A 25,031-nucleotide genomic window follows, 5' to 3' on the forward strand; every position below is an offset into this window, starting at 1 on the left:
TTCAGCACAAATTGACTGACGACTAAAAATTGCTCCGAATCCGTCTCATCGATTGACAATTATTTGACCAAAAATCACATTTTAACCATTAACCATTCCCCGTATTCACCTAATTTGACACCGTGCGACGTCTTCCTTTTCGGAAAAATGCATTTGCCCATGGAAGGAAAGCGTTATGCAGGCGTAGAGGCCATTCAAAAGGCTTGCACGCTAAGATAGCTAACGACCATCGGCTCAAAACCACACACCTGAATGAGAGCGAGTAATAAATCGCTAAATAATCGCTAAAAAACAACAAAGCGAGTTAATAGCTTTTGCAATTGAAACAAAAAAGAAAATGATATTTTTTCTCTGGTTTTTTGTTTAATCCTGATATGGGGAAATTCTGATTCTTAGTCGAGTGTAGTGAAATAGTTAGCTTTTCCCCAAGTACTAAAGAGTCATGGTTATATCTGGTTTAGGATACCTACATATATATGAGATTACGTGTTTATTCAGCTTTTGAAAATCAATTACCATTCTTCTTTTATTTTATAATTTTCGTCTGTCTGTTTTGTCAAGTCCATATTGGAGAGTTATATTGACTTTTACTTGGTTGATATATATATTAGTTTTTAATTGTTTCTGTATTTTCCTTCTCACTAAGTCGTTGTCAGCAAAGAGATAGGGATATTTCCTAACCCACACAGGTTGATTACTTTCAGTTTTAATCGTTGCCTCTACTCTAGTTGTGAAAGGTAATAATTCAATATTATAATTAATTTTCATTAATTTTTTATTTCTTGTTAAAATTAGAAAACATAGAAATATAGATATATAAAAAATAGAGCATACATATTTCTAAGGAATCTTTAAGTTTATCTATAAGACTAAATTGAATCCTAACAGCTTAATTTCCCTTTAATGTGCTATAACTGAACTTCCATGCAGTGTATTTGTTTTTATATGGTTTATATTAGAGTGATGCCGTGTTGTTGGGGGCTTTGTTATAAAGCGGTTTTATTTCCTGCTGTTCTTCTGTGAACTGGTTTACTCTGGATTCTTTAATTGAGCTAATGAGTCAACTTCCATTGCTTCCACTCATTGTTGAGGTTGATAGGTGTTTTGTAGAGCCTGTATCCAGTCAGCTTTATTAAAGTTAATGAAGGTACGGTTGTCCACAGAAACGAAATCGGGAGGTTTCTCGATCGAGATAATTATGGGCAGATGGTCTGGTGCGAGAGTTAGCATAGGTCGTCAGGTTATGCTATTTATCAGACCACCGCTAGCAATGGTAATATCGGGCGAGTTATTACAGGTGCCCATAACTCTGGTGGGGGCTTCGTCATTCATTGTGCAGAATGTCGAATCGTCAATCTGTTCCGCCAGCTCCATCCCCCTACGATCATTTGACAGGCAGGAATGCCAAAATTCGTGGTGCGCGTTAAAGTCGCCTAGTACCAAACGGTTTTCACCACGAGTATTTCAAGTTCGACATCGCCTGACCGGATAGCTATACCCTGACATTCTAGGGTTGTTTCCCTGCGGTCGATGTCTTCATTGATTAGACGATACTGCACGGTGTTGTGCAATATGAAGGCTAGGCCACCACCATTACCTCGCTCGCGATCTTTACGCATTACGTGGAAGCCTGCACAACTTAGAAGATCTGAGCGGCTGTTTAGCTTGGTCAGAGTGGGAGCTATGTTGCCTGTTTGAGCTCCTGGGGATCGTGGAGGTCCTTTGTTGGCCACCCGGGGTGAGCGGCGGCGCAGCGCGCGAACAATGTGCAGATTGCACAGCCGTAGAGGCTGGTGTCGCAGTATTGCGTAGGTAACATGGGGCCACGTAACTCGTGGTCCACTCCCTGTGAGTCTTAAGGCAAGAGCAGGTCTTAAGATGGCTCCATCCATTGCATGATTTACACCTGACCGAGGTGAAGTTTGGATGGAGGCTTTCTGCGCATACGCAGCAGAAAAATTCCTCCGGGCCCGGGTTGGCCTCAATGCCAGCTCGACTCAGGAGGATACAGAGCAACTCTGCTTCAAGGCATTGCTCCAATGATGACAAACACAAATTAACACTCACCGATCCAAACGGGGTTAGGTCGCCGAAAAATCAGCCCTTGGTCGGATAAAATCCGAGTCAATTCCGGTACGTAGAACCGGCTGTCGTGGGAATTGTCACGTCCTCCTATATGGTGCCAGAGGCATGGACGATGACAACATCTGATGAGTCGACGTTGCAAGTTTTCGAGAGAAAAGTTCTGCGAAAGATTTATGGCCCTTTGGGCGTTGACCACGGCGAATATTGCATTGGATGGAACGATGAGATATACGACGACATTGACAGAGCTCAGCGAATTAAAAGACAGCTGGCTAGGTCATATCGTCCGAATGGACGAAAACACTTCAGCTCTGAAAGTATTCGATGCAGTACCCGCCGGGGGAAGCAGAGGAAGGGGAAGACCTCCACTACTTTGGAAGGACCAGGTGGAGAAGGAGCTGTCTTCGCTTAGAATCTCCAATTTGCGCCACCTTGCGAAAAGAAGAAACGTCTGGCGCGCTGTTGTTAACTCGGCTATAACCGCGTAAGCGGTTTTCACACCAGTAAATATGTATGTTGACTCATGCAAATTATTTCTCTACTTCATTTTTCAGTTTTTACAATTTGGTAACAAAATACTTTGCTTCACAGGAGCCTTAAAGTCATTTTACTACATTTTGGGGTCCTGTTGAGCTTCATTTTTGTGAAATCGCCACATCTAATGTGTATTTCCAGAGTGCGTCATATAGAAATTTACGTAAATTATCTCATTATCCGCGCATTTATCACAAATGCAACGGGAAATCCATATGAAGTGACAAATCTGAATGTCAAAAAATGTTAACAAAGAGAGACATGTTCCACTTGGTATTGTAAATTTGCTCGAACCTTTCAGAATTTACTCGCTCTTATCAGTGTGTTGCAGCTTAGCTAAATGTTGAATTAGTCGAACAGTAAAATGAACATTTTCTGAACTTTTTTTTTTACAAATCGTTCTCATTGGATTCCCTTCAAAGTCTTTCAGGCTATTTTTCATTTCATGAACGGTATAGTTTAGTCAGCTATAGCGAACAGAAAAAAGCCCACTTAATTTTATATATTTATAAGATTATGTGTAACTCTACGTTTTCTTGTTGATGAAAGTATTTGAAATGGTTTTAATGTTAGACCTATGATATCTAAAGTTGTTATGGAAAATCTCACATTACGGGGAATTAATTCATAAAGAGCTTAAGAATATACTCGTATCAGTTAGAAACGTTCGTATTTAAATAAAAAATCAAGAATCAGTTTCCCAATTTTGACATTTCTACATACTACAACAAAGGTTCATAGTAATCGACAATATGCACAAAAAGGTGACTACAGACTCATTTGACGACAGTAGGTAGTCCACTGCTACACTGTCATTGAACGACAACTATTCTAGCGCTATTATACTGTGTAAGTTTTACATAAAAATTTTTATTGCTTTTAAAATGATATCTGACCAATTTTTAGATTTTTTCCGCGAGTTCAAAATAGCAGTTGTCGATTAAATTACATTACATTAGCCGTGTTTTATTTGACCATCTCAAGCTACTAGCTAAATCATGGACAAATAAAACGCACTTAGCTTATTTCATATATTCGCTTAAAAATGAATTGTGTTGGCACAAGAACAATCAGCTGATATACAATTTAGTTCGAAATTTCAAATTTGTAAACGGAATATTAATATACTATACAAATATATTTATTATATTTATTTGAGGTCTAGAATACAAAAAACTGAAAACAAGTGTTCATATTTGTCTTAATTTCAACTCAATACGCATCCAATAAATCTGTAATTTTGGTTTGTTTACATTTTCATCTATCAAAATGAGGTTTCTCGCTTTTGCCAACTACTTTTTTTTGGAAAAAGAAACTAGCTATTGTGAATGAAAAAAGACGATGAACTGGCGATGCCTCTAGTTCAATGTTCAGTATGCAAGCTATGATAGCTAATGACAAGCCAACATAATTATGTTGGCTAAGTCTTTCATAATAAGAGCTTAATCTGCGGGTCAAATAAAACACGCCTATTGTTGTAAACGGGAATGCTACAAAAAATGTTAACAAAGTGAGATAACAATAATACTTCAAGTACAAGTTTTAACAGAATTTCCAAACTTCAACTAAAGTGATCAATAAAGAACTGCAAAAAGTAATAATGCATTTAAATGTACTTATCATAATTTAATGCTAAGGCTATTAATGACTTTGATTAAGTGTACCTTACTAAACGCGCTGTTCCTCCATACACATCATCTCCAATGATGATGTGATCTCCGGCAGACAACATAGAGAACACCGCCATTGCTGTTCCTAGCCCAGATGAAAATGTTAAACTATATTTGGCATCATCCAAAGCTGCCAAACAGTTTTCTAACACATTTCGTGTAGGGTTGCCGCTTCGAGAATACTCGTATCCCTGAAAACGAAACGCAGTGACTAAATATTAATAATCTAAATAATTGCTTAGGTATACATTATTTAGTGATCTTCTAATTAGCAACGATAACCAAGAAAACAAAGTCAAGTCCGGCTGGGATTTAGAATAGCATCCCCGGATTTCGGGAATAAAATGGGTATCACTGGAAAGGTGACGTTCTCCAGATCACGAAAATGTATATATACAGTTGCCGCTGACTTATAGTTTTAAAGATATTTGCATTTAAAGTTGAAAAATTGAAAACTTTTACATTACACTTCACTATAACGTTTCTGTATATTAATTTTTTTAATATTTGTTGTATATAAAGCTTTATTTCACACTTCACTATAACGTTTCTAAGTAAGTGAAAAGTGCATAATATAAGTGAAAAAGTTGTTCACAATATACAAATTACCAATGTAAAAGTTATCAATTTTTCAACTTTAAATGCAAATATCTTTAAAACTATAAGTTAGCGGCAACTATATATATATATATTTTCGTGATCTGGAGAACGTCACCTTTCCAGGGATACCCATTTTATCCCCGAAATCCGGGGATGCTATTCTAAATTTTACCCTCAAGTCCATTGTATACGTTATCTACTTAAAAAATATTGAGGTCCCTTTATTGAAATTTGTAAAATTAGGAATTAGTTTTTATTATTTAATTATGTTAATTATAAGTTTGCATGATTTTGATAAATTTAATTTCAAATGGCAAAAACAAGCAACGTTCTACAAAATTTGGTAAGGAAATTTAACTTGGTTTCGAAATATGAAACTATCAGTTTCGGTTATGGTCAATTAAGATTTTTATTTTCCTATGCAAATATTGTAGTCGTGCGAGTAATCTTTAAAGATAGTATAACTGGAAAGCCTCCAACACATATTTAGGATATAATTAGATACTAATGCGAATATTAAACTCGGTAATGGTAGCAATCGGCGCAAGTTCATTTTCTATATTATTCGATTTCGTCGAATTGTGGAAGGAATGTTCTCCTGATGTTTCTGGGAGGTTGCTCCTGTTCAACCAGGTGACTGCAGAGATGGTTTCTACGAACAGGTCCGAGCAGAAACTGCTTGGAGAGAAGAGTGTTATGCTTCTTTACAAGAAGCGGACCTCACTGCATAAATGATTGAAGGGGGACCTCAGAATTCATCATGTCACAGTCCAGAGTGTGGGTGTTCTGGCAGGTCTGTAGCTTCACCATCTGCGGCTTAGTTGCCAATTCTCACGACAGCCGGTTCTACGCACCGGAATTGACTCGGATTTCATCCGACCAAGAGCTGTTTTCTCGGCGATCTAACCCTAGGATCGGTAAGTGTTAATCTGTTAGGCGGCTTAGTTGTCGACCGGCCGCCCAATTGCCTTGCAGACTGTCATATGTAACAACTAAAATTTTAAGATTGTTTACAGTTGGAATTTTAATATTATCGGCGGAAATGTTGAGGTCTAGTCTGTAGACCTTAGCTCAGTTCGTAAATAAGGTGGTAATTATGCAAAGATTAAACTGTAGCGAGGATAGTTCATGGTCCACTTCTTGAATCCTAGAGTGCGTGGTTTGTTTGATGTTTTCAACCAGCGTTGTATAGTTGACTCGTATGCTTTCGACAAATTCAGCTGTATGATGATAGTACTCTCACAGGGTGGTTTTTGGTAAAGGTCGCGAGCTATCTGGGCCTTTCGAACGCTAAATGCTCGGGCGGTGCTGTGCACGCACGAAAGCTGTGTTACTATTCGGTTGGACTCAAATGGTGTTGGAAAGTCGGGAGTGGCAAGGCCTCAAAAGTTTTCACTACTGAAAAAAAGGATTAATCGCGAACTCATAGGATGCAACAAATTCAATTCTCATTATATTGTGGTAAATATTGATTTCTTTTGCATTGTAATGTTTATAAAACTTGCTAAAAATTTTGTGTTTATTTCCAGTTTCGGTTGATTAAATTTCCTTCTTTGCATGTCACCAAAAATCAATTGTAATTACGCCTGTTTCTATAACCATTCAATTTATATCCAGACGATATGGTATATACTCATCATAGTAACCTTTCCAATATTACATAGGGAACTTCTCGAATTAAAATGTTCTGTTGTATTTATTTCTTATGGGGTGCAAACATTTTCTGTGTGTACTTCTTTAGGAGTATTAATTTATTACATAACATTCATAAACTTTAAGTAGCATTCGACATAAATTATTAAATTCGGCACAAATTCTATTTACAGAAAACTGTAAACCAGTATGTTCTCACGGTCAACTACTTATAAAAAGAAGTATGCTAATTTACGTGCCCCAAAAACACCAAAAAATTCTTTAATTCATTTTCATTTATCGCATTTTTTTCAAAATAACCGTTTTACGGGAAGTGAGCCTGGTCTTCTAATTTAACTCATTTTCATACTGTCAAAATAATTCCGCCTTAGCAAGTGTAGTAGCTACATATGCGAACTGTCATCGTAACCGGTTGCTTTTCGCTCTGTGCTTATTGAGTTTGTTAAAACGGTATAACGGTTTGTTCTGCGTTTATATTACGCTCGTGCTTTGTTTGTGAATTAATTTTTTATCGTTTTATATCTTTTCAATCACTTAATTTCTTAATTTGTTAAACTAAAATTCGCGTTTACTATGGCCCCTGGGGCCACCAAATTAGGGGATAATAGGTTTTCCCTATTATCTCCAATAATGAAAAAGAAAAGAAAAAAACCAAATCCGATCCCGTTAGACCAATTTCCAGAATTACCAGTCTCAAACACGGATGATCCAAAATTTTTGGTCATGTCATCGCTGGACGACAACAAGCCACTTAATTCGTCATCATGCTTCGCTACGTATAAAGGTATTCAAGCAATCAGTAAGGAAGTAAGTAAAGTTACTGAGCTACGTGATGGTAGCCTACTGCTCTTTGTAAATAACAACAAAACAGCTAGCAAATTTCTTTCTGCAAAAATTTTACCTGGCGGAGGTCATATCAATGTCAAGCTTCATAATACTTTGAATACGGTTAAAGGCACCATATACGCCCCATTCCTGAATAACTTATCAGAAGAAGATATTGTTGATGGTCTTAAGGAGCAGGGTGTTTCTGCTGTACATAAGTTTTCACGAATTGCTGACGGCTCCCGTAATCCTACGGGTGTAGTTTTATTAACTTTTGATAAATACAAACTTCCTGAAAGAATTGATGTTGCCTGGAGGAACCTCACTGTCCGTCCGTATTACCCTAATCCTATGCGTTGTAAGCAATGTCAATTAATTGGCCACACAGCAAAATACTGCCGTAATTCACCTTCTTGTGTCTCATGCAACCTCCCTTCCGATCATACCCCACCTACTGAATGTAAGAGAATAATGTGTGCAAATTGCTCGGGCGACCACCCGGCATCATCTAATACTTGCCCTAAATATCAACAATCCAAAGAAATATTAAAAATTAAAACTATTTATAAATGTAGTATGCGTGAAGCTGTTACCAAGTATAAAATTCAATTTTCTCATACAACTTCTAATGCAAACTCTTTTGCCTCTATAGCTAAAATTTCTAACAATACTAATCAAATCAATAATGAAACAACACCTAATAACAAATCCAACAATCCTACCAAAACTAATCTAACAACAACTACAGACATCAATTCATCTAAACAATCCCTTCCAACCCATCCTACCTCCTCTTCTGTCACTTCTCCTTCCCCTCTCTTTTCCCCTTTATCCATCTCTGACTCTCCTCTCAATATCCTTTCCTCCTGTCCTATCACACCCTCCCCCACCCTCTCCTGCTCGCAAGATCCTCTTGCATTACCCAATTTTCCTTCTTACAATGAAGACATTTAGTTTAAATAAAATATTCGTAGCTTAACTTTTTTCTTTTATAAGTTTACATATGATATGATTACACTTCTTCAATGGAACATTAACGGTTATGTTAATAATTATATTAACTTAGAGTTACTTATGGGATCGTACAATCCATCTATTATCCTGTTGAATGAAACTCACCTATCTTATAATGCCTCAGCTTTTACCCCTAGGGCTTATGTGGGATATTTTATTAATCTCCCACATAACACCACCAACAAGCAGGGAGTTGCCATCCTAGTTAAAAGAAATCTACCTCACGTATTACTTCCCATACCCCTTTCAATTTTTTCTTCTGTAGCTATTGAGATCCTCGCCCCCTATAAAATTTCAATCATCTGTGCTTATTCCCCTCCTGATCAATCATTTTCTACTACTGAATTTTTAAATCTTATTCCTTCCGGTTCAAATCCTTTTATCTTGTGTGGTGACTTCAATGCTTGGAGTCCCCTTTGGGGCTCTGCTTCGGCTAACTCCAAGGGACGTAGCATTGAGGATGCCTTACTAAGATCCAACTGCATTGTTTTAAATGATGGTTCCCCCACCCATTTTTCCACTCACTCTACCTTCACTAATATTGATCTTTCCATATGTTCTGCCTCCCTCTCCTCAAAAATATCCTGGTGTTGTATTGATGATCTCCATGGCAGTGATCATTTTCCCATCCTTTCCAAAATATCTACTTCTCGCCCTCATTCATTTTTTAAGCCCAGGATTCGGTTTAAAACTGATTCGGCTGATTGGGATAGGTTTGAAGAAGCCTGTTTTTCGCATTCACGTTATTTCCCCTTTTCTTCCAATATAAATCAAGAGGCTTCTAGAATCCAAAAAATTATACGTTCTGCTTCTAACTATTCTTTTCCCCTTTCTTCTTCTAAACCAGTCAAGCTTGCTCCTCTTTGGTGGAATAATGAGCTTTCTGCACTAAGAAATCTGAAACAGATCGCATGGCATCAATTTAAACGTTTACGTTCTAGTGCAAACTTAATAGCTTACAAAAAATCCAATGCACTTTTTCGCCATAAAGCTAAGGCTGCTAAGGTTCATTGTTTCCAAGAATTTACGAATAATATCACTTCTTCTTCGGATTCTAGAAAAATCTGGACTGATATGAAAAGACTGGCTGGTTTATCACCTTCTTCTCCTATCACTTATTTAAATACTCCTCGGGGCACTCTACTATATCCCAAAGATATAGCCTTAGAGTTTGCCACCCACTTTTCCAATATTTCTTTGGACTCCAATTTCTCTTCTGATTTTTCCTCTAGTAAACTTTCTTCTCTTTGCTCTCCTTACCTTCCTCCTTCCACCTTATCTCAATCAGCTGAATATTTAGATGCCGATATATCTGAACTTGATTTTAATTTAGCCCTCTCGTCAGTCAAGGGCAAAACTCCTGGCATTGATAAAATCTCTTACCTTATCATCAAGCACCTTCCTCCATTCCTTATATCCCGTCTAGTCAAACTTTACAATAGTATTTTTCTCAGTGGCAACTACCCTGTCCTCTGGAAGACTAGCGCGATTATTCCTATTTTAAAACCTGGTAAACCTCCTGGTGTGGTCAGCAGTTATCGTCCCATTTCCCTTCTTCCTTGCCTTGGTAAATTGATTGAAAAGATTATTGCTACTAGACTCGCCTGGTATGCTCAATCTAATAATCTCATTTCGCACAACCAAGTTGCGTTCAAGAGGGGGCAGGGTACGTTGGATGCTCTCCTGCACCTTGATCACTTTATCTCTGATACTCTGTCCCACAAAAATCATGTTTCTATTCTTTCTTTAGATTTCCTAAAAGCATTTGACAGGATTGGGATTCATGTAGTGTTAAGACAGCTTAGTAGGTGGAGAGTGGGTTCTCGTATTTTTAACTTTGTCAAATCTTTCCTATCCAACCGTAAATTAAGTGTTATCATATCCAATGTTTCATCCTCTGTTCTACCATTAGATAATGGTACCCCACAAGGGTCACCGCTCTCGGTGATCCTATTTACTATTGCATTTGATGAAATCAGTACCATTCTATCAGATTTTGTTACTATCCGGCATCAGATTTATGCTGATGATTTAATTTTATTCTCAAAAACTTCAAATTTGACTTCAGTAACAATTACTTTCTCTGAAATTTTATTGCGTCTTTCTCGTTGGTCCTCTACTTCAGGCACATCAATATCTTTTCCTAAATCGAAACTTTTTCATATTTGTAAAAAACATCAATGTACTATCCCAACGCTCACATTTGATAATACAAACATTTTGTGTACAGATAGTATTAAGTTCCTTGGTATTGTATTAGACTCTAAGTATACATTTAAGAAACATTGTCAGTATATAAGAAAAAGACTTTTTGTTAATTTAAATATTATTAAATACCTCTCATGTAAGCGCTCACTCATCGGCTCGGCTTTACTGGTCAACGTCACTAAAGCCCTCATCTCATCTGTAATTAATTATGGCTTGGAAATTTATGGACATCATTCTAAGAATCATCTAAAGATGCTTGCTGCGCCCTATCATTCTTCAGTTCGTTGTTCTCTTCGAGTGTTTCCAACATCGCCAATTAAAAACATACTGACGGAAGCTGGCCTACCTTCTCTAAAAGATGCAGTGGAAGATAGCTTAAATAAGCTTTATTCAAAACTCATACTCAGCAAGAATTTTACTATAAAAAAGGACTTTCAATCATCACTTTGCAGAAAGAGGTCTCCTAAAATACCGTCTTCTATTTTTAAAAGTGCTTTGTTTGCTAAAACCAATGAGTTGCCGCTTAAAATATTGCTGCCTTGCAGTAAATATATTCCACCGTGGAAAGTAAATGAATCTTCTTTCATTAGTGATCTTACTTTTCTTCGCAAATCCATCACTCCAAGCACTGTGTATAAATCTCGATTTTTGGAATTATCTGCGCACTTCAAATCTTTTGGTTGGCAGTTTATATATACTGATGGCTCCAAATCGTCGCATACATCTTTTGCTGTAGTTGATGATAACCAACAAAGAATATCGTATGGTTTATTATTTCCATTTTGTTCAATTTTTACCGCTGAAGCTACGGGTATTCTCAAAGCTGTCCAGTATGCCCAACAAAACCTTGGTAAATTCATCATCTGTACAGATAGTCTATCGTGTTTTCAAGCTTTAAAAAACCGCAGTAACTACAATGACGTCATTATTGGCATTAGATCGCTGTTGTTTTCGTTAGCACATAGACTAAAAATAATGTGGATACCCGGTCACTCTGGAATCATTGGAAATACTTTTGCGGACTCGGTGGCTAAGGAGGTGTGCATCACTCCAACAACTACATCTGCCTTGTTTGTTAAGAGTGATATAAAACGGCTTATTATTCAACAAAGATCCACTAAATTGGCGCTTGATTGGATGAATTACAGACACCACTACTCTAGAATAAATTCAAATCGTATCAAACCATCCTTTCCGTCATCGCTTTCATCTAATTATATCATTCCATATATCAGACTTCGCATTGGCCACTCCATTATCACACACGCTCACATACTAAATGGCACTCAGATCAACCAATGCCCATTTTGTGATTCAGATTTAAATCTATTGCATCTTCTGCAACATTGTCCAGCACTTCAAACTCATAGACTGTCAAACTTCAATAATACTGATCCAATAATTTTATTGATGGATCCCTCAAGCAACAACATTTCGAAAATCTACAACTTTTTGAAAGACAGCGACCTTCTTCGACGCATATAACATAACCAGTCGGCCGATAGCCCATGATGCTAGTGCTGCGTATTTTCTTAAGTTTGTATAATAATTGTATTATTATGTAAGCTTTTATAAAATAAAATTTGTGAGGCTATTCTTGCTCAAACCTCATAAGAAAAAAGCTTAAAAAAGTCACCACGTGAGGTAAAAAGCTTTTTGTTGTCAAACAGCTGTTGTAATAAAAACAAACAAACAAAAACACAAATGGATAATAAAGATATGTATGCGTCTGTGCTTGAGGGTGAAACAATCCCAATATGGGTACAATCGATTGCGCCGATTGTGCCCTTGATCCCAAATTTCATGCAAAATCTTTAAGAGAAAATTTATTTATTTATTTATATTTATTTATCTTGCCCCTTCTTTGTATCTGAAACATCCTGCGCGCTTGAAGGGAAATAAATTTCACAGCCCTTAACATCCATAATTAATTTCGAAATAAAGTGCAGAGCTCCAGACGCAGAGGACTGGCTCATAGAGAGCATATAACTATTACCAACGAATTTTTGGTAAGAGCCATGCCCGTAAAAATACAAACACGCCAGGAAACGCAGATCAAAAGATATATTCGACTTCTGCACATCATGCGGAACTAATTCACCTATAAGTACTTTACATAGCGATTTTGGGAATCGAAATGTATTTATAATTGTTGTGTCTTGCACAGTAAAAGGATCGCTTTTGTCTCGTAAACCCTTCAAAATTTTCCTTCTACCCCCCGATTCCCCCTCCTCAACAATTGTCGCATACACAAAGAACAGTTCCTCCATGCTATAACATAACATCCATAACACTCAAATATTTTTTAAAAAATGTCAAATATTGATGTAAAACAAAACAAACCCAGATGTTTTGTATTATGATGGCTGCTTTCACACGTCACAGATATTTGTGATAATAGTGAGCATTTGAGCTTTTGAATTTTCGACAGAATAAGGTAACCCTCACTATAGTGAGAAACATCACTGTAGTGAGGTTGGTGACTTTTGTGAGGGCATGAGAATAGAGCTGTTTGTGTAATATGTATATATGTATGTATGTGTGTAGTAACATAAATATTTTCATTGCAATTTAAGGAATGTTGTTGATGATTGGAAAGTTTTCTACAACATTTCAACATGAACTATTCTTCTTAATAATGATTTTAATTTATCTAGGATGAATTTAACGATTACTTTGAATTTCTTTCAAGAAACAATTGTTGATTTCATGTTTCTTCGCATAACATCCGTTGCCATATTCATATTTTATTGAAAAAATTTTATTAAAAATTAGTACTAGATTTCTTTAGAGCTGCTTAAGAGTTTTTTTATATGAAGTTTTTACATTTCTTGAGAGCTGGAACCTACCCTTAAGAGAACAAAACTATTATACTCTGCAGCAACATGTTGCGAGTATAAAAATTTAAATGACCTTCATTTATGGCACGTATAATGTACGTATGTATGTATGTTTAAAGAGTATATTCTTATCTTATAAATATACGCAAACTTATATATTTTTTATAATGGAAATATACATATGTAAACTTATAACAATTTTCCTTTAATCTTGAGAATAAAAAAGGAGAGGATCAAACATAAAGAGTTGTCATCTTTTATAAAAGTCAAATTAATTGCTGAAATTGGCCCTAAATAAAGTTTAAATTTTGTTGCAAAAAGATAAGGAAACATATATGATATAGTATATTGTTTACTGGCAAAAGATCTGCTATCGATAAGCAATAAACGTTTTTAAACTAAAATCAGTTTTAAAAAGTGATAACATTTAATGCACAAGGAACATATTATACAAAATGTTACAAAAGTATCAAATTACTATCATATCTGAGCAGATAATAAAATTGAAGTATAGTTGGGCTCATTTTAAAACTCTACAAATCTATGTTTCTTTAATTTGGGTAAATTTTAGAATAGCATCCCCGGATTTCGGGGATAAAATGGGTCACAATATACAAATTAACAAGTTAAAAGTTGTGAATTTTTTAACTTTAATTGCAAATATCTTAAAAACTATGTCAGCCAACTATATATATACATATGTATATATTTTCGTGATCTGGAGAACGTCACCTTTCCATTGATACCCATTTTTTCCCCGAAATCCGGGGAAGCTATTCTAAATCGCAGCCTTTAATTTTTTATTATAAATTTGTCAAGATAGTTGAGACTCAATCGAAATAAAATATATTTGTTAACTTATTACTACAGACTGGAAATTAACATTGTATTTAATTTCTTGATAAACATTTCTAAAGATGGTTTTAAAATATTTATTTAAATTCTCAGCTATTATATTCAAAATACTTTCGAAGTTAGAAATTAAATTCTTTAAAACCAGGTATAATACTGTAATAATTTAATAACGACATATTCCAAACCGCTTCTACAACTTTTATTTAAACTTGTCATCAAAAAATAAATATATTTGAGTGATAAGTCGTTGATAAAATATGTTGCCATTATAATTATAGTAAGCGTAGTAAATAAATATTAGACAAGTATTATTGATATGTAAGAGCAAACATAAGTATATATTGACGATAATGTGCACAAGTGAAAATCAAAATACTTCCAAGTCTATGAAATATGTATGTAGGTGTAATAACACCTATAGAATAAGTCACTTGGTTCCTACCTCAACCCAAACAAAAATATGTTAGTGTGAAACACGAAATGAAACACTTATAATATAACTTTGCAATTTTACACACCTCGTGTTCTCCAGGACCGTGTTGTTTAAATGTTGTGCTCAAACTAATTGGAGGTACAACACTTCTACTATTCCATTGCGAAGGATTTTGTCCTGCGTGAATAGCTTTCGTGGCAAAGCCTTTAGGTTGCTTCTTAAAAAGTGGCCCCATAATTCTAGCGCAATGTTATCTCTCGAATCACTGTAGTTCAATTAAATTATTTGATTCCCACTACAGAGTTCACATATCCAAACATATGGTAGAAACGGTGTTGATAACTCACTTCAATTGATGTTCTATTATGGCTAATTCACATACAACTTTTGGTTCTCTTTGCTTTGACAGCGAAGTTCGATAGGGGTATTCGCTTGCTCTTGCAAGATTGCAGATTGCAAAAATACTATACCGAAATATACAAGGGCACGAGAGCACCCATTGCAGAATCTAGTGATATATGAATGGCTAATTCGGTCAATTTGTTGTGAATGACTATTAAGCATGGATATTGTGAATACATTTTTAACAAAAAAAAACTGTAACAAATCTTTATATTTTAAATAGAAATAATAAAATCTATTTAAAACTTACCTTCCTCAGCAATTTAACGACGTAATATGTCTTTATGTAAAATGACAGCTAACACATAGGTTTTGGTCTGACATATTTTACAGCCGTTGCAAATAATTTTCTGCGTGTATTTGTTGTTGTGCCGGTGCACCAAGAGGAAATATATGCAATTCTTGCACCGTGCAAGGGTTTTGCAAGAGCAAGAGAATACCCCTGATGTTTGCTTTTGTATACTACGTGGTACACATAGACGGCGATAAACGACAAACGACAAATATTAAAATACGCAAGTTCTTATGGACATCAAGAATGATAGAAACAAGATTGCGCAATGACGAGTTCAAATTTTGTTCGTTCTGCGCATCTACGTCACGGTTGACCAAAGTACAATCAGCTGATTTTCAGTTGCTTGTTTTTCTTTGCAATAAGAATCAATTTTGTATTGCAGGCATACAAAAACATGAATATTATCAAAAGTTAACTTAAATATAAGTGAATGTTAATAAAAGATATCAATATAAGTGAATATTTTATAGTGAACATTTACCTACATATTCATTTCATGGTATTTTCGTTGTATTATTTAATTTTGTCTCTTTGCTGTGTTTGTTTCAACTATACACATTTATGCAAATAAAAATCTTGAATATTTTGTGACCAACCTTCAATTTATTTTCTTATTTAATTTTCTTTTTTTACTGTACATATATTCAATTAAGTTTTTTTTTAAGGAACGAATCCTAAAATACATTCTGGCAATTTACAAAATTACTTAAATCTAAGTGCTTCTGGACATAATTTGTACATATACATATGCAAATCAGTACCATTTAAGTCGTCAAATACTGCTTGCAAGCCTCTCATATGCTCCATCAACATATCTGTTGGTTTTGAGGGTCCTCCTTCAGATAGGTGATCCACCCAAGTATAAGACGAACAATTTTCTGAATTGGCACAAATTTCGGGGTTGTCTTTACCAAGTTTGTGGCAGATGTACCCTGCCAAATTTTCAAGCCCGTCGTTGTTGAGAATCTTCAAGTCATCATTTTTTTCAATTGGGTCAGCGGAATTTAGATCAACTGACACACGTTGAAAAATATTGCCTGCAAAAATATAATAAACATACATACATGCGTATAAATAAATGGAATAAATTGTTAGTTAAGATTATTATTACAATTAGGATAAGAAACAGTGGTAAAAACTTTATTTGTATGTATGTAAGTACATATTTGCATTATTGTTAACATCAATACATTTTTATATAAGAATGTTTTCTGTAGTTTTAGGTTTATAATACTATGTACGTTTAATATTTTGATAATTACCGGTTAGAGATAAGTAATTCCCTTCCAAATCTGGGGTGTTGTGGACTTCAACATTTCCTTCATCTGTAATCGGTCCTTCGTTGTGACCAAGTGTATAGGAACGCAGCCTATACTTGAACTCCTTCCTGTCAGGGTAATCGTGAAGACCGCCTTTTAACCTGATTACGCCAAACAAATTTTCTAAAACGCCCTGGTTTAAACGAGACTTCATCCTTTTCTGCCGTTCATTAGCCTCTGCAGGAGTTAATCTGGTTAACGTGAGAAAAGCGATAGGAAGCAACTTCGTTAGACTCCGCGAACTTAAACCTGCAAGAGTGTTTGGTTATAAAGGTAAAATTATTGTAATCAAAATGTTATAATTACCCATTTCAAACTGCAAATTTCTTTCGAAGGCTTCTTGCGCGAAGTGCACAAAAATTAATCCACTGTTTTAGTACTGTTTTATCCCAAGAGAAATATAAAAATTTTCATTTCGTAGCACTATTTTTAACATTGTTATTATTGCATCCGGACCCTGCGCAACTCATTTAAAAAATATAAAATTTCACAATTAATACTACACGCGAAAATACAATTCGAATTCAAAGTCAAAGGCGCGGGCGAATAATAAGTCAACCGTGACGTCAGCAAGAACAGCTGACTGAAAGCAAACATGCGCATTGCGCAATCTTGTTTCTATCATTCTTGTTATGGACATAGTTATTTAGACTACAGCATGACTTCACGGCAAAAAGCTTGTAGTTGTAATGTAGTTGCCTCTAAATTAAAACCATTTCTAATTTCGGCGACGAAAAAGGGCAGCTGTAGTGTTTTCATTAATAGTGCCCATACACGAGCACACAAGTGCGTTCGATCGGTATGAATTCGTTTGCCCATACACGACACACAAATCCATTTTGCGTTCGTTCTTCACAGAGTTAACACAGAGATAAAGAGATGTTTAACTCCTCTCTCACTGGAAGTGAGAGATCAATTGCTAAACGTCAAAACCTACTGAACTCGATTATCTGTCAAAGTTTAACAATTGGAAACGAGCGATGGCCAGATTGAAATCTTACCAAAAAAATATGTAAACGGAGGGATTTGTTGCAAAGTTCAAGACCACTTATAGAAAATGTAAAACAATGAAAATTAAATAAACTTGTGAAATTTAAAGGTATTTGATGAAACGTTTTGTAATTTGAAGCATCATAGTATTATTTTCAACAGAAAATGATTAAAAACATTTAATGATTAAATGCTAACAAGCTTAAATCCTATTATTGGGTATTGAAAGAACAAAAGTCAGTTGTTAAATATTATTTAAAAAGATGTAAATAGTTTCTCCATATAATAAATAACCACTATTTAGTAATTTTTATTCGTACTAAATGTTGGGTATTGGGTTGATAAATGCCCAAAAATTGTAATTTTGTTCAATCTGGCCATAATGGAAAATGTTATAAAAAACGCTAATTTTGAGGCGCTTTCACACTGGAATAAGTTTAACATCCCTTTATTCCTGGTTAACATGTGCGACAGGCAAGCGGAACATTTCTTGGAATTTATTTCTAATGTATCACTTTTGCCCATTTTCTTGTATTTCGTTAATAAGTTATTCCAACTTTTATTTTTCTCAATTTTATTTTTATATTTATCACTTTTCGTTCGCCAAATTGCCACTTCATTTTTTATAAGATCAATAAATTCTAATACGAAATCTTTATTAAGGGGGGAGCCTGCTTTATAAGCTTCAAACAATCGATTTTTTTTTTTTTTTTGCTTAAATCTCTTTAAAAATTATTTAAGAATATGTCCCCAAAGTTATAGTTGGGAATTCGAAATATTATCGAAGCTAGAAGGGAAATAGTGACCGGGCGTCTAGCAGATACATGAGCGCTTGGGCGAAAAGCGAAAACTTTGAAGCGCGATTTCTCGGTTTTTCGTTTTTACGATTATTCTTAATTGGCGATCAGGATAGAAAAAATCTAAACGTTGTATGGAATTGGGGCATATTTATTATCTTTCGCATAAAATTATCTTCTATTTAAACTAAAACAAAACTAAGAAAAGTCATGTTTGAACATATTTTTAAACAACATAGAGTAAAATTCTTTTGGTCAAAAATCACTTTTTTTACTTTTAAAAAATTTGTAAAATTTTACACTTCTTTATAGAATTTTCTTAGTTTAACTAGAAGATAAATTATTAAAAAATATGAATCTCTTTGAGTTTTTTGTTTCCGATAGAAATGGCGACCTGCATCCTGCCCGCCGTCCGAAAAATGCACATGCGAGATGCATCGGGCAATTGCTTCCCAAAGGCAGAATATCAAAGATTTCGTATCCAAAACATTTGTGAAATATGTTCAAATATATAACTATAAAACCTAGAAATTTCGTTTCAATCAATTATTTCTTTCCCTCCCAAAAAAATTCTCAAAAAATCGAGTTTTTGAAGCCTCTAAAGCAGGCTCCCCCCTTAACACTTGCCATTGTTGGGCAGCGATCTTCACTGTTCAGCGACACGAGAGAAATGAGATTTTGTGTGCACACAGCACCATACACGACACACATGTGCCCGTTGGTCTTGGTTTCAGTGGGACCAGGCTTTTCAGCTAAGCTCTAAGCTACCGGGGGGGTCGGCAGGTCGCGGATAGCCGGACGGCCTGTAGTAGCAGGTTAATTGCGAAATAAGCAACCCCCGACGAGCAGCGGCAGGAGTGGAGGTCGCGGTATAAAAGCCAGCTAAGCCGATAAAGCCCCTGTGACAGAGGCGAGTCGATACCGCCTCTTAAAAATAGGTGTCCCCCCCATCATGCATGGGCATGGTGGGTAATATAAAAACCCAGGCGCGACGGACTCACAATGAGCGGCTCCTGGTCAGCGTCTGTTCACCATGTTAGGTGCGGGGGCGCACTGGGAGTCCTACGAAACACCATCAGCTGTTTACCACTGATGGTGTGGAAAGGGTGATGTGAGCTTGCTCTTCCGAAGTGTTAGCCACGTTGTGTATCAGTAACCAGCCCCTTCGGGCCTTGGTCAGCAAGTGTCCAGTGGGCGCAGAACTAGTAGTCTGCGTTGCTCCGGGCGAGCGCCGGTTCGTCCGCGTATTCCGGGACCGGTAAAGCGAAGGACAGGCCTCAGGGACCTGGTGTAGGGGCATCGTCCACGAGGGTACACCCGTTCCTGTCTATTTCGGTCCGCTCCCCTGCACACGATGCGCTGGTAAAACTGATTTATCGAGGAAATAATGGAAAAAATCAACGACGACAACAACAATAGCAGCAACAAAAATGTGGAGTACCCAGAGATGGATCCTTTAAGAAGGCTTCGCGATTGGCCAGATCGCCTGTAAAAATGCTATCGGTGGATAGACCTGCGCGAGCCCAATCTTCACCCCCAGCGCTGCAGAAAAATACGCCGTCATTAATGGGAAGACTAGGCAAACGAGATCACATGACGGAGTTAGGAGAAATGATACAGAAGTTAGCTGATATGATGCGCCCACCACAGCGCTCCATCAATAACCCCATGCGGGAGCTCTTAGTTCTATCGCGAAGATCCACGCCTATGCCAAGGAGGAGCACTCCCGACTGGGTGAATTAAAGCGTAATGTGTCAAGCCAGACAAAGGTAGTCGAAATAACCCCTAAAAGGCCACGTGACGGCAAGCAAATGGGGAGAAGAACGCCCCCAAAGAAAACCAAAACCGCCTATGAAGTGCTATCGATGAGAACAGTAGTCGATCTGACAAGTGAGGACAAAGGAAGCTATCCTAAAAATGCTAGAGCGAAACCGCCGTTCGTCTGTAGCTGAAGAATGGGCCTTCTTCTTCTTCCTAATTGGCGTAGAAACCGCTTAAGCGATTATAGCCGAATTAACAACAGCGCGCCAGTCGTTTCTTCTTTTCGCTACGTGGCGCCAATTGGATATTCCAAGCGAAGCCAGGTCCTTCTCCACTTGGTCCTTCCAACGGAGTGGAGGTCGCGAGTGCGACGACTCCTCTTGCCCCTCACTGCCAGACCCATTTTCTGTGGTTCCTTGTCCAGCCTGGAGAAAGCAGAACTAACGGCGCGGGTGTTGAGGCCGATGATATCAATATCATCAGCATACGCCAGCAGCTGTACACTCTTATAGAAGATGGTACCTTCTCTATTTAGTTCTGCGGCTCGAACTATTTTCTCCAAAAGCAGGTTGAAAAAGTCGCACGATAGGGAATCGCCTTGTCTGAAACCTCGTTTGGTATCGAACGGCTCGGAGAGGTCCTTCCCGATTCTGACGGAGCTCTTCGTGTTGCTCAACGTCAGTTTACACAGCCGTATTAGTTTTGCGGGGATACCAAATTCAGACATCGCGGCATAGAGGCAGTTCCTTTTGTGTCGATTCTCCTTTCACGGGTCTTTTACAAGATTTGGCGCATGGTGAATATCTGGTCGGTTGTTGATTTTCCAGGCCTAAAGCCACACTGATAAGGTCCAATCAGTTTGTTGACCGTGGGCTTTAATCTTTCACACAATACGCTCGATAGAACCTTATATGCGATGTTGAGGAGGCTAATCCCACGGTAGTTGGCGCAGATTTTGGGGTCTCCTTTTTTTATGGATTGGGCATAGCACACTTAAATTCCAATCCTTGGGCATGCTTTCGTCCGACCATATTTTACAAAGAAGCTGATGCATGCTCCTTATCAGCTCTTCGTCGCCGTGTTTGAATAGCTCGGCCGGCAATCCATCGGCCCCCGCCGCTTTGTTGTTCATCTGGCGGGTAATTGCTATTCGAACTTCTTCATGGTCGGCCAATGGAACGTCTGCTCCATCGTCATCGATTGGGGAATCGGGTTCGCCTTCTCCTGGCGTTGTGCATTCTCTGCCATTCAGCAGGCTGGAGAAGTGTTCCCTCCATAATTTAAGTATGCTCTGGGCATCGGTCACTAGATCACCTTTGGGGGTTCTACAAGAGTATGCTCCGGTCTTGAAACCTTCTGTAAGCCGCCGCATTTTTTCGTAGAATTTTCGAGCATTACCCCTGTCGGCCAGCTTATCAAGCTCTTCATACTCACGCATTTCGGCATCTTTCTTTTTCTGTCTGCAAATGCGTCTCGCTTCCTTCTTCAATTCTCGGTATCTATCCCATCCCGCACGTGTTGTGGTCGATCGTAACGTTGCGAGGTAGGCCGCCTGTTTTCTCTCCGCTGCGGCGCGGCACTCCTCGTCGTACCAGTTGTTCTTTTGCACTTTCCGAAAACCAAGGGTTTCGGTTGCAGCAGTACGTAAGGAGTTTGAAATGCCGTCCCACAGTTCCCTTATACCGAGTTGTTGATGAGTGCTCTCAGAGAGCAGGAGTGCAAGCCGAGTAGAAAATCGTTCGGCAGTCTGTTGTGATTGCAGCTTTTCGACGTCGAACCTTCCTTGTGTTTGTTGGCGTGCGTTTTTTGCTGCACAGAGGCGGGTGCGAATCTTGGCTGCAACAAGATAGTGGTCCGAGTCAATGTTAGGACTTCGGAGCGCACGCACATCTAAAACACTTGAGACGTGTCTTCCGTCTATCACAACATGATCGATCTGGTTGGTAGTTTTTCGATCCGAAGACAGCCAGGTAGCTTGATGAATTTTTTTGTACTGGAATCTAGTACTACAGATAACCATATTTCGGGCCCCAGCGAAGTCGATCAGCCTCAACCCATTTGGGGATGTTTCCTCGTGGAGGCTGAATTTACCGACCGTAGTGCCAAAGATACCTTCTTTGCCCACCCTGGCGTTAAAGTCGCCAAGCACGATTTTGACATCGTGGCGGGGGCATCTCTCATAAGTGCGTTCCAAGCACTCATAAAAGGCATCTTTGGTCACATCGTCCTTCTCATCCGTCGGAGCGTGGGCGCAGATCAGCGATATGTTGAAGAACCTCGCTTTGATGCGGATTGTGGCTAGACGTTCATTCACCGGAGTGAATGATAGTACTCGGCGACGGAGTCTCTCTCCCACCACGAATCCCACACCAAACTTGCGCTCCTTTATATGGCCACTGTAGTAAATGTCACAAGGACCTACTCGTCTCTGTTCTTGTCCCGTCCATCACATTTCTTGGACGGCGGTGATGTCAGCCTTTATTTTTACGAGGACATCAACCAGTTGGGCAGCGGCACCTTCCCAATTAAGGGTCCGGACATTCCAGGTGCATGCCCTCAAATCGTAGTCCTTATTTCGTTTGCCATGGTCGTCATCAAAGGGGGGTCTCTCATCCGAGGCTTGTTGATTCCTTTCATTGGGGGTGTTTTTTTACGTGGCGGGTCCCAAACCCAGCGCACAACCCGGCGGAGGGGATCTTTCGCCTTCTCACTTTAGCTCGCCTTCGAACGGATGCTCGTAGGCTACCCAGAGGATACTTGGTCAAAGACCGGAAGTAGTGAGCTGCTTGAGCCATGTGTGTGAAGAATGGGTCACGGTCCAGAATAGGACACAGAAAAAAAAAGTTAAGAAGAATGCAAACACGACACAACGGCTCCGACCTGATGCTATCGTGATTGCAAAAGTTGGTGAAATGACGTACGCAGATATACTTCGAACAGTTAAAACAAATGGGACACTTTAAGAACTTGGCAAAAATGTCTCGAGAGTAAAAAAGACAGCCAAAGGAGAGATTCTACTTGAACTAAAAAAGGAGCAAACAGGAAGCACTGAAGGATACAAAGAAGAGATAAGGAGAATATTGGGCGACCAGGCACAAATCAAAACACTGAAGCAAGAAACCACAGTGGAGTTGCTGGACCTGGACGATATCAGCACAAAAGAAGACATAGCGGAAGCAATCCGATCAGAAATTAAAGAGCTTGGCCTCTTTCAGCAATAAAAACCATCAGAGCGGCCTACGCGGGCACCTAGATAGCTATCGTGATTTTTTTTTTTTTTTTAGAAACTTGATTTGCTACAGGCCCAGAAGATTAAAATCGGCTGGACAGTCTGCAGGATAAGGGAGAAAGCTCAACTGAAGAAGTGCTTTAGGTGTCTCGAATATGGACATGTGGCGAAGGCGTGCAGCAACTTGGAAGACAGGAGCTAGTGCTGTATTAAGCAATTATATATAGCTATTACGCAAGAGCGAAAATACACGGGATCAACTTCTACAGCTGCTATATACCGCCAAGTATCCCACTTGACGAATATGAAAAAATACTTGACGAACTTGTGAAAGGCGCAACTACAACTACACCAAACATAATTGCGGGGACTTCAATGCCTGGGCGATAGAATGGGGAAGCAAAGCAACTAACCCGAGAAGAAGGGCACTGCTTAAAGCCTTCGCGGTGCTAGACGCTATTCTGCTGAATACAGGGACAAAGAACACCTTTGAAAAGATTGGATGTGGCTCCATTATTGACGTATCCTTTGCTAGCAGAACATTAATTCGATCAACTGAATGGCGGGTAAGCGATATAAGTATATACCCAGAGTGATCATCTGGCTATATTAATAAATATCAGTAAACCCACGCAAGGACTATGCAGAACCACTTGTCTCCAAAGAGTGCAGTCCATAGGGTGGAGGATCGAAACACTTGACGAGGAACTTTTCCAATTTATGCTGGACGATACCCTGAAGGAAGATACTGACGTAGAACTCAAAGCCAAACTGCTGGTAGAACACATATCCAAAGCCTGCGATGCGGCTATGACCAGAAGGAAGCAAACAGCCCATAGAAAGCCGGTATACTGGTGGAACAATGAAATCACTTTACTGAGAAGCAAGTGCCACAAATCGAGGCGCCGATTTCAACGTTGCATAGGCAGCGGCGATGGTACGAGGATGAGAAAAGTTTTCAAAGGAAAGCGCAGGGACCTCAAAAAAGCGATAAAGGCAAGCAAAACTTCTTGCTTCAAGATATTATGTGAAAAAGTAGATGAAAACCCATGGGGAGAGGCGTATAAGATAGTAATGGGAAGGATAGGAGGAGACAAAGGGCAAGTACCGACCTGTACCTCTTTGCTAAGAAATGTGGTAGAAACGCTATTTCCTAAGCAAAGCCAAGAAGGTGGAAGTTTACCTCTCGAAAAAGCAGAGCCCACAGATGCAGAACCAGTGAATGACCTCGAAGTGCTACAAGATGCTGAACGGTTCGGCAACTTCAAAGCACCAGGCCTGGATGGAATCCCGAACAAGGTCCGAAAACTCGCAGTGAAATATAAATCAAAATCATTTATGGAGCTATTTACATGATGCCTACGTGACGGAATTTTCCCCAAGATATGGAAAATGCAACGTCTAGTGCTATTGCAGAAGGCAAATAAACCAGCAGGGGAACCGAGCTCTTATCGCCCAATATGCATGATCGACACAATGGGAAAAATGCTGGAGTGGATTATCTGTGTCCGACTAGAAAGC

At 38.3% G+C, this 25,031-nt stretch overlaps 1 protein-coding gene across 1 annotated transcript in view; it reads right to left on the reverse strand.

Annotated features, from left to right (window-relative positions):
• Positions 1-15,055, reverse strand: part of LOC126760171 (cystathionine gamma-lyase) — a 33,271-nt gene extending 18,216 nt beyond the window's left edge. Inside the window, exons 1-2 of the mRNA XM_050475630.1 lie at positions 14,803-15,055; positions 4,284-4,480 (exon numbers count right to left, since the gene is read on the reverse strand). Coding sequence (XP_050331587.1) covers positions 4,284-4,480; positions 14,803-14,952 — 347 coding nt within the window. The 5' untranslated portion in view covers positions 14,953-15,055. The remainder of the gene's footprint in view (positions 1-4,283; positions 4,481-14,802) is intronic.
• Positions 15,056-25,031: the final 9,976 nt, after the last annotated feature.

This window comes from Bactrocera neohumeralis, chromosome 5, assembly GCF_024586455.1.
Source record: "Bactrocera neohumeralis isolate Rockhampton chromosome 5, APGP_CSIRO_Bneo_wtdbg2-racon-allhic-juicebox.fasta_v2, whole genome shotgun sequence".
Lineage (NCBI taxonomy): Eukaryota > Metazoa > Arthropoda > Insecta > Diptera > Tephritidae > Bactrocera > Bactrocera neohumeralis.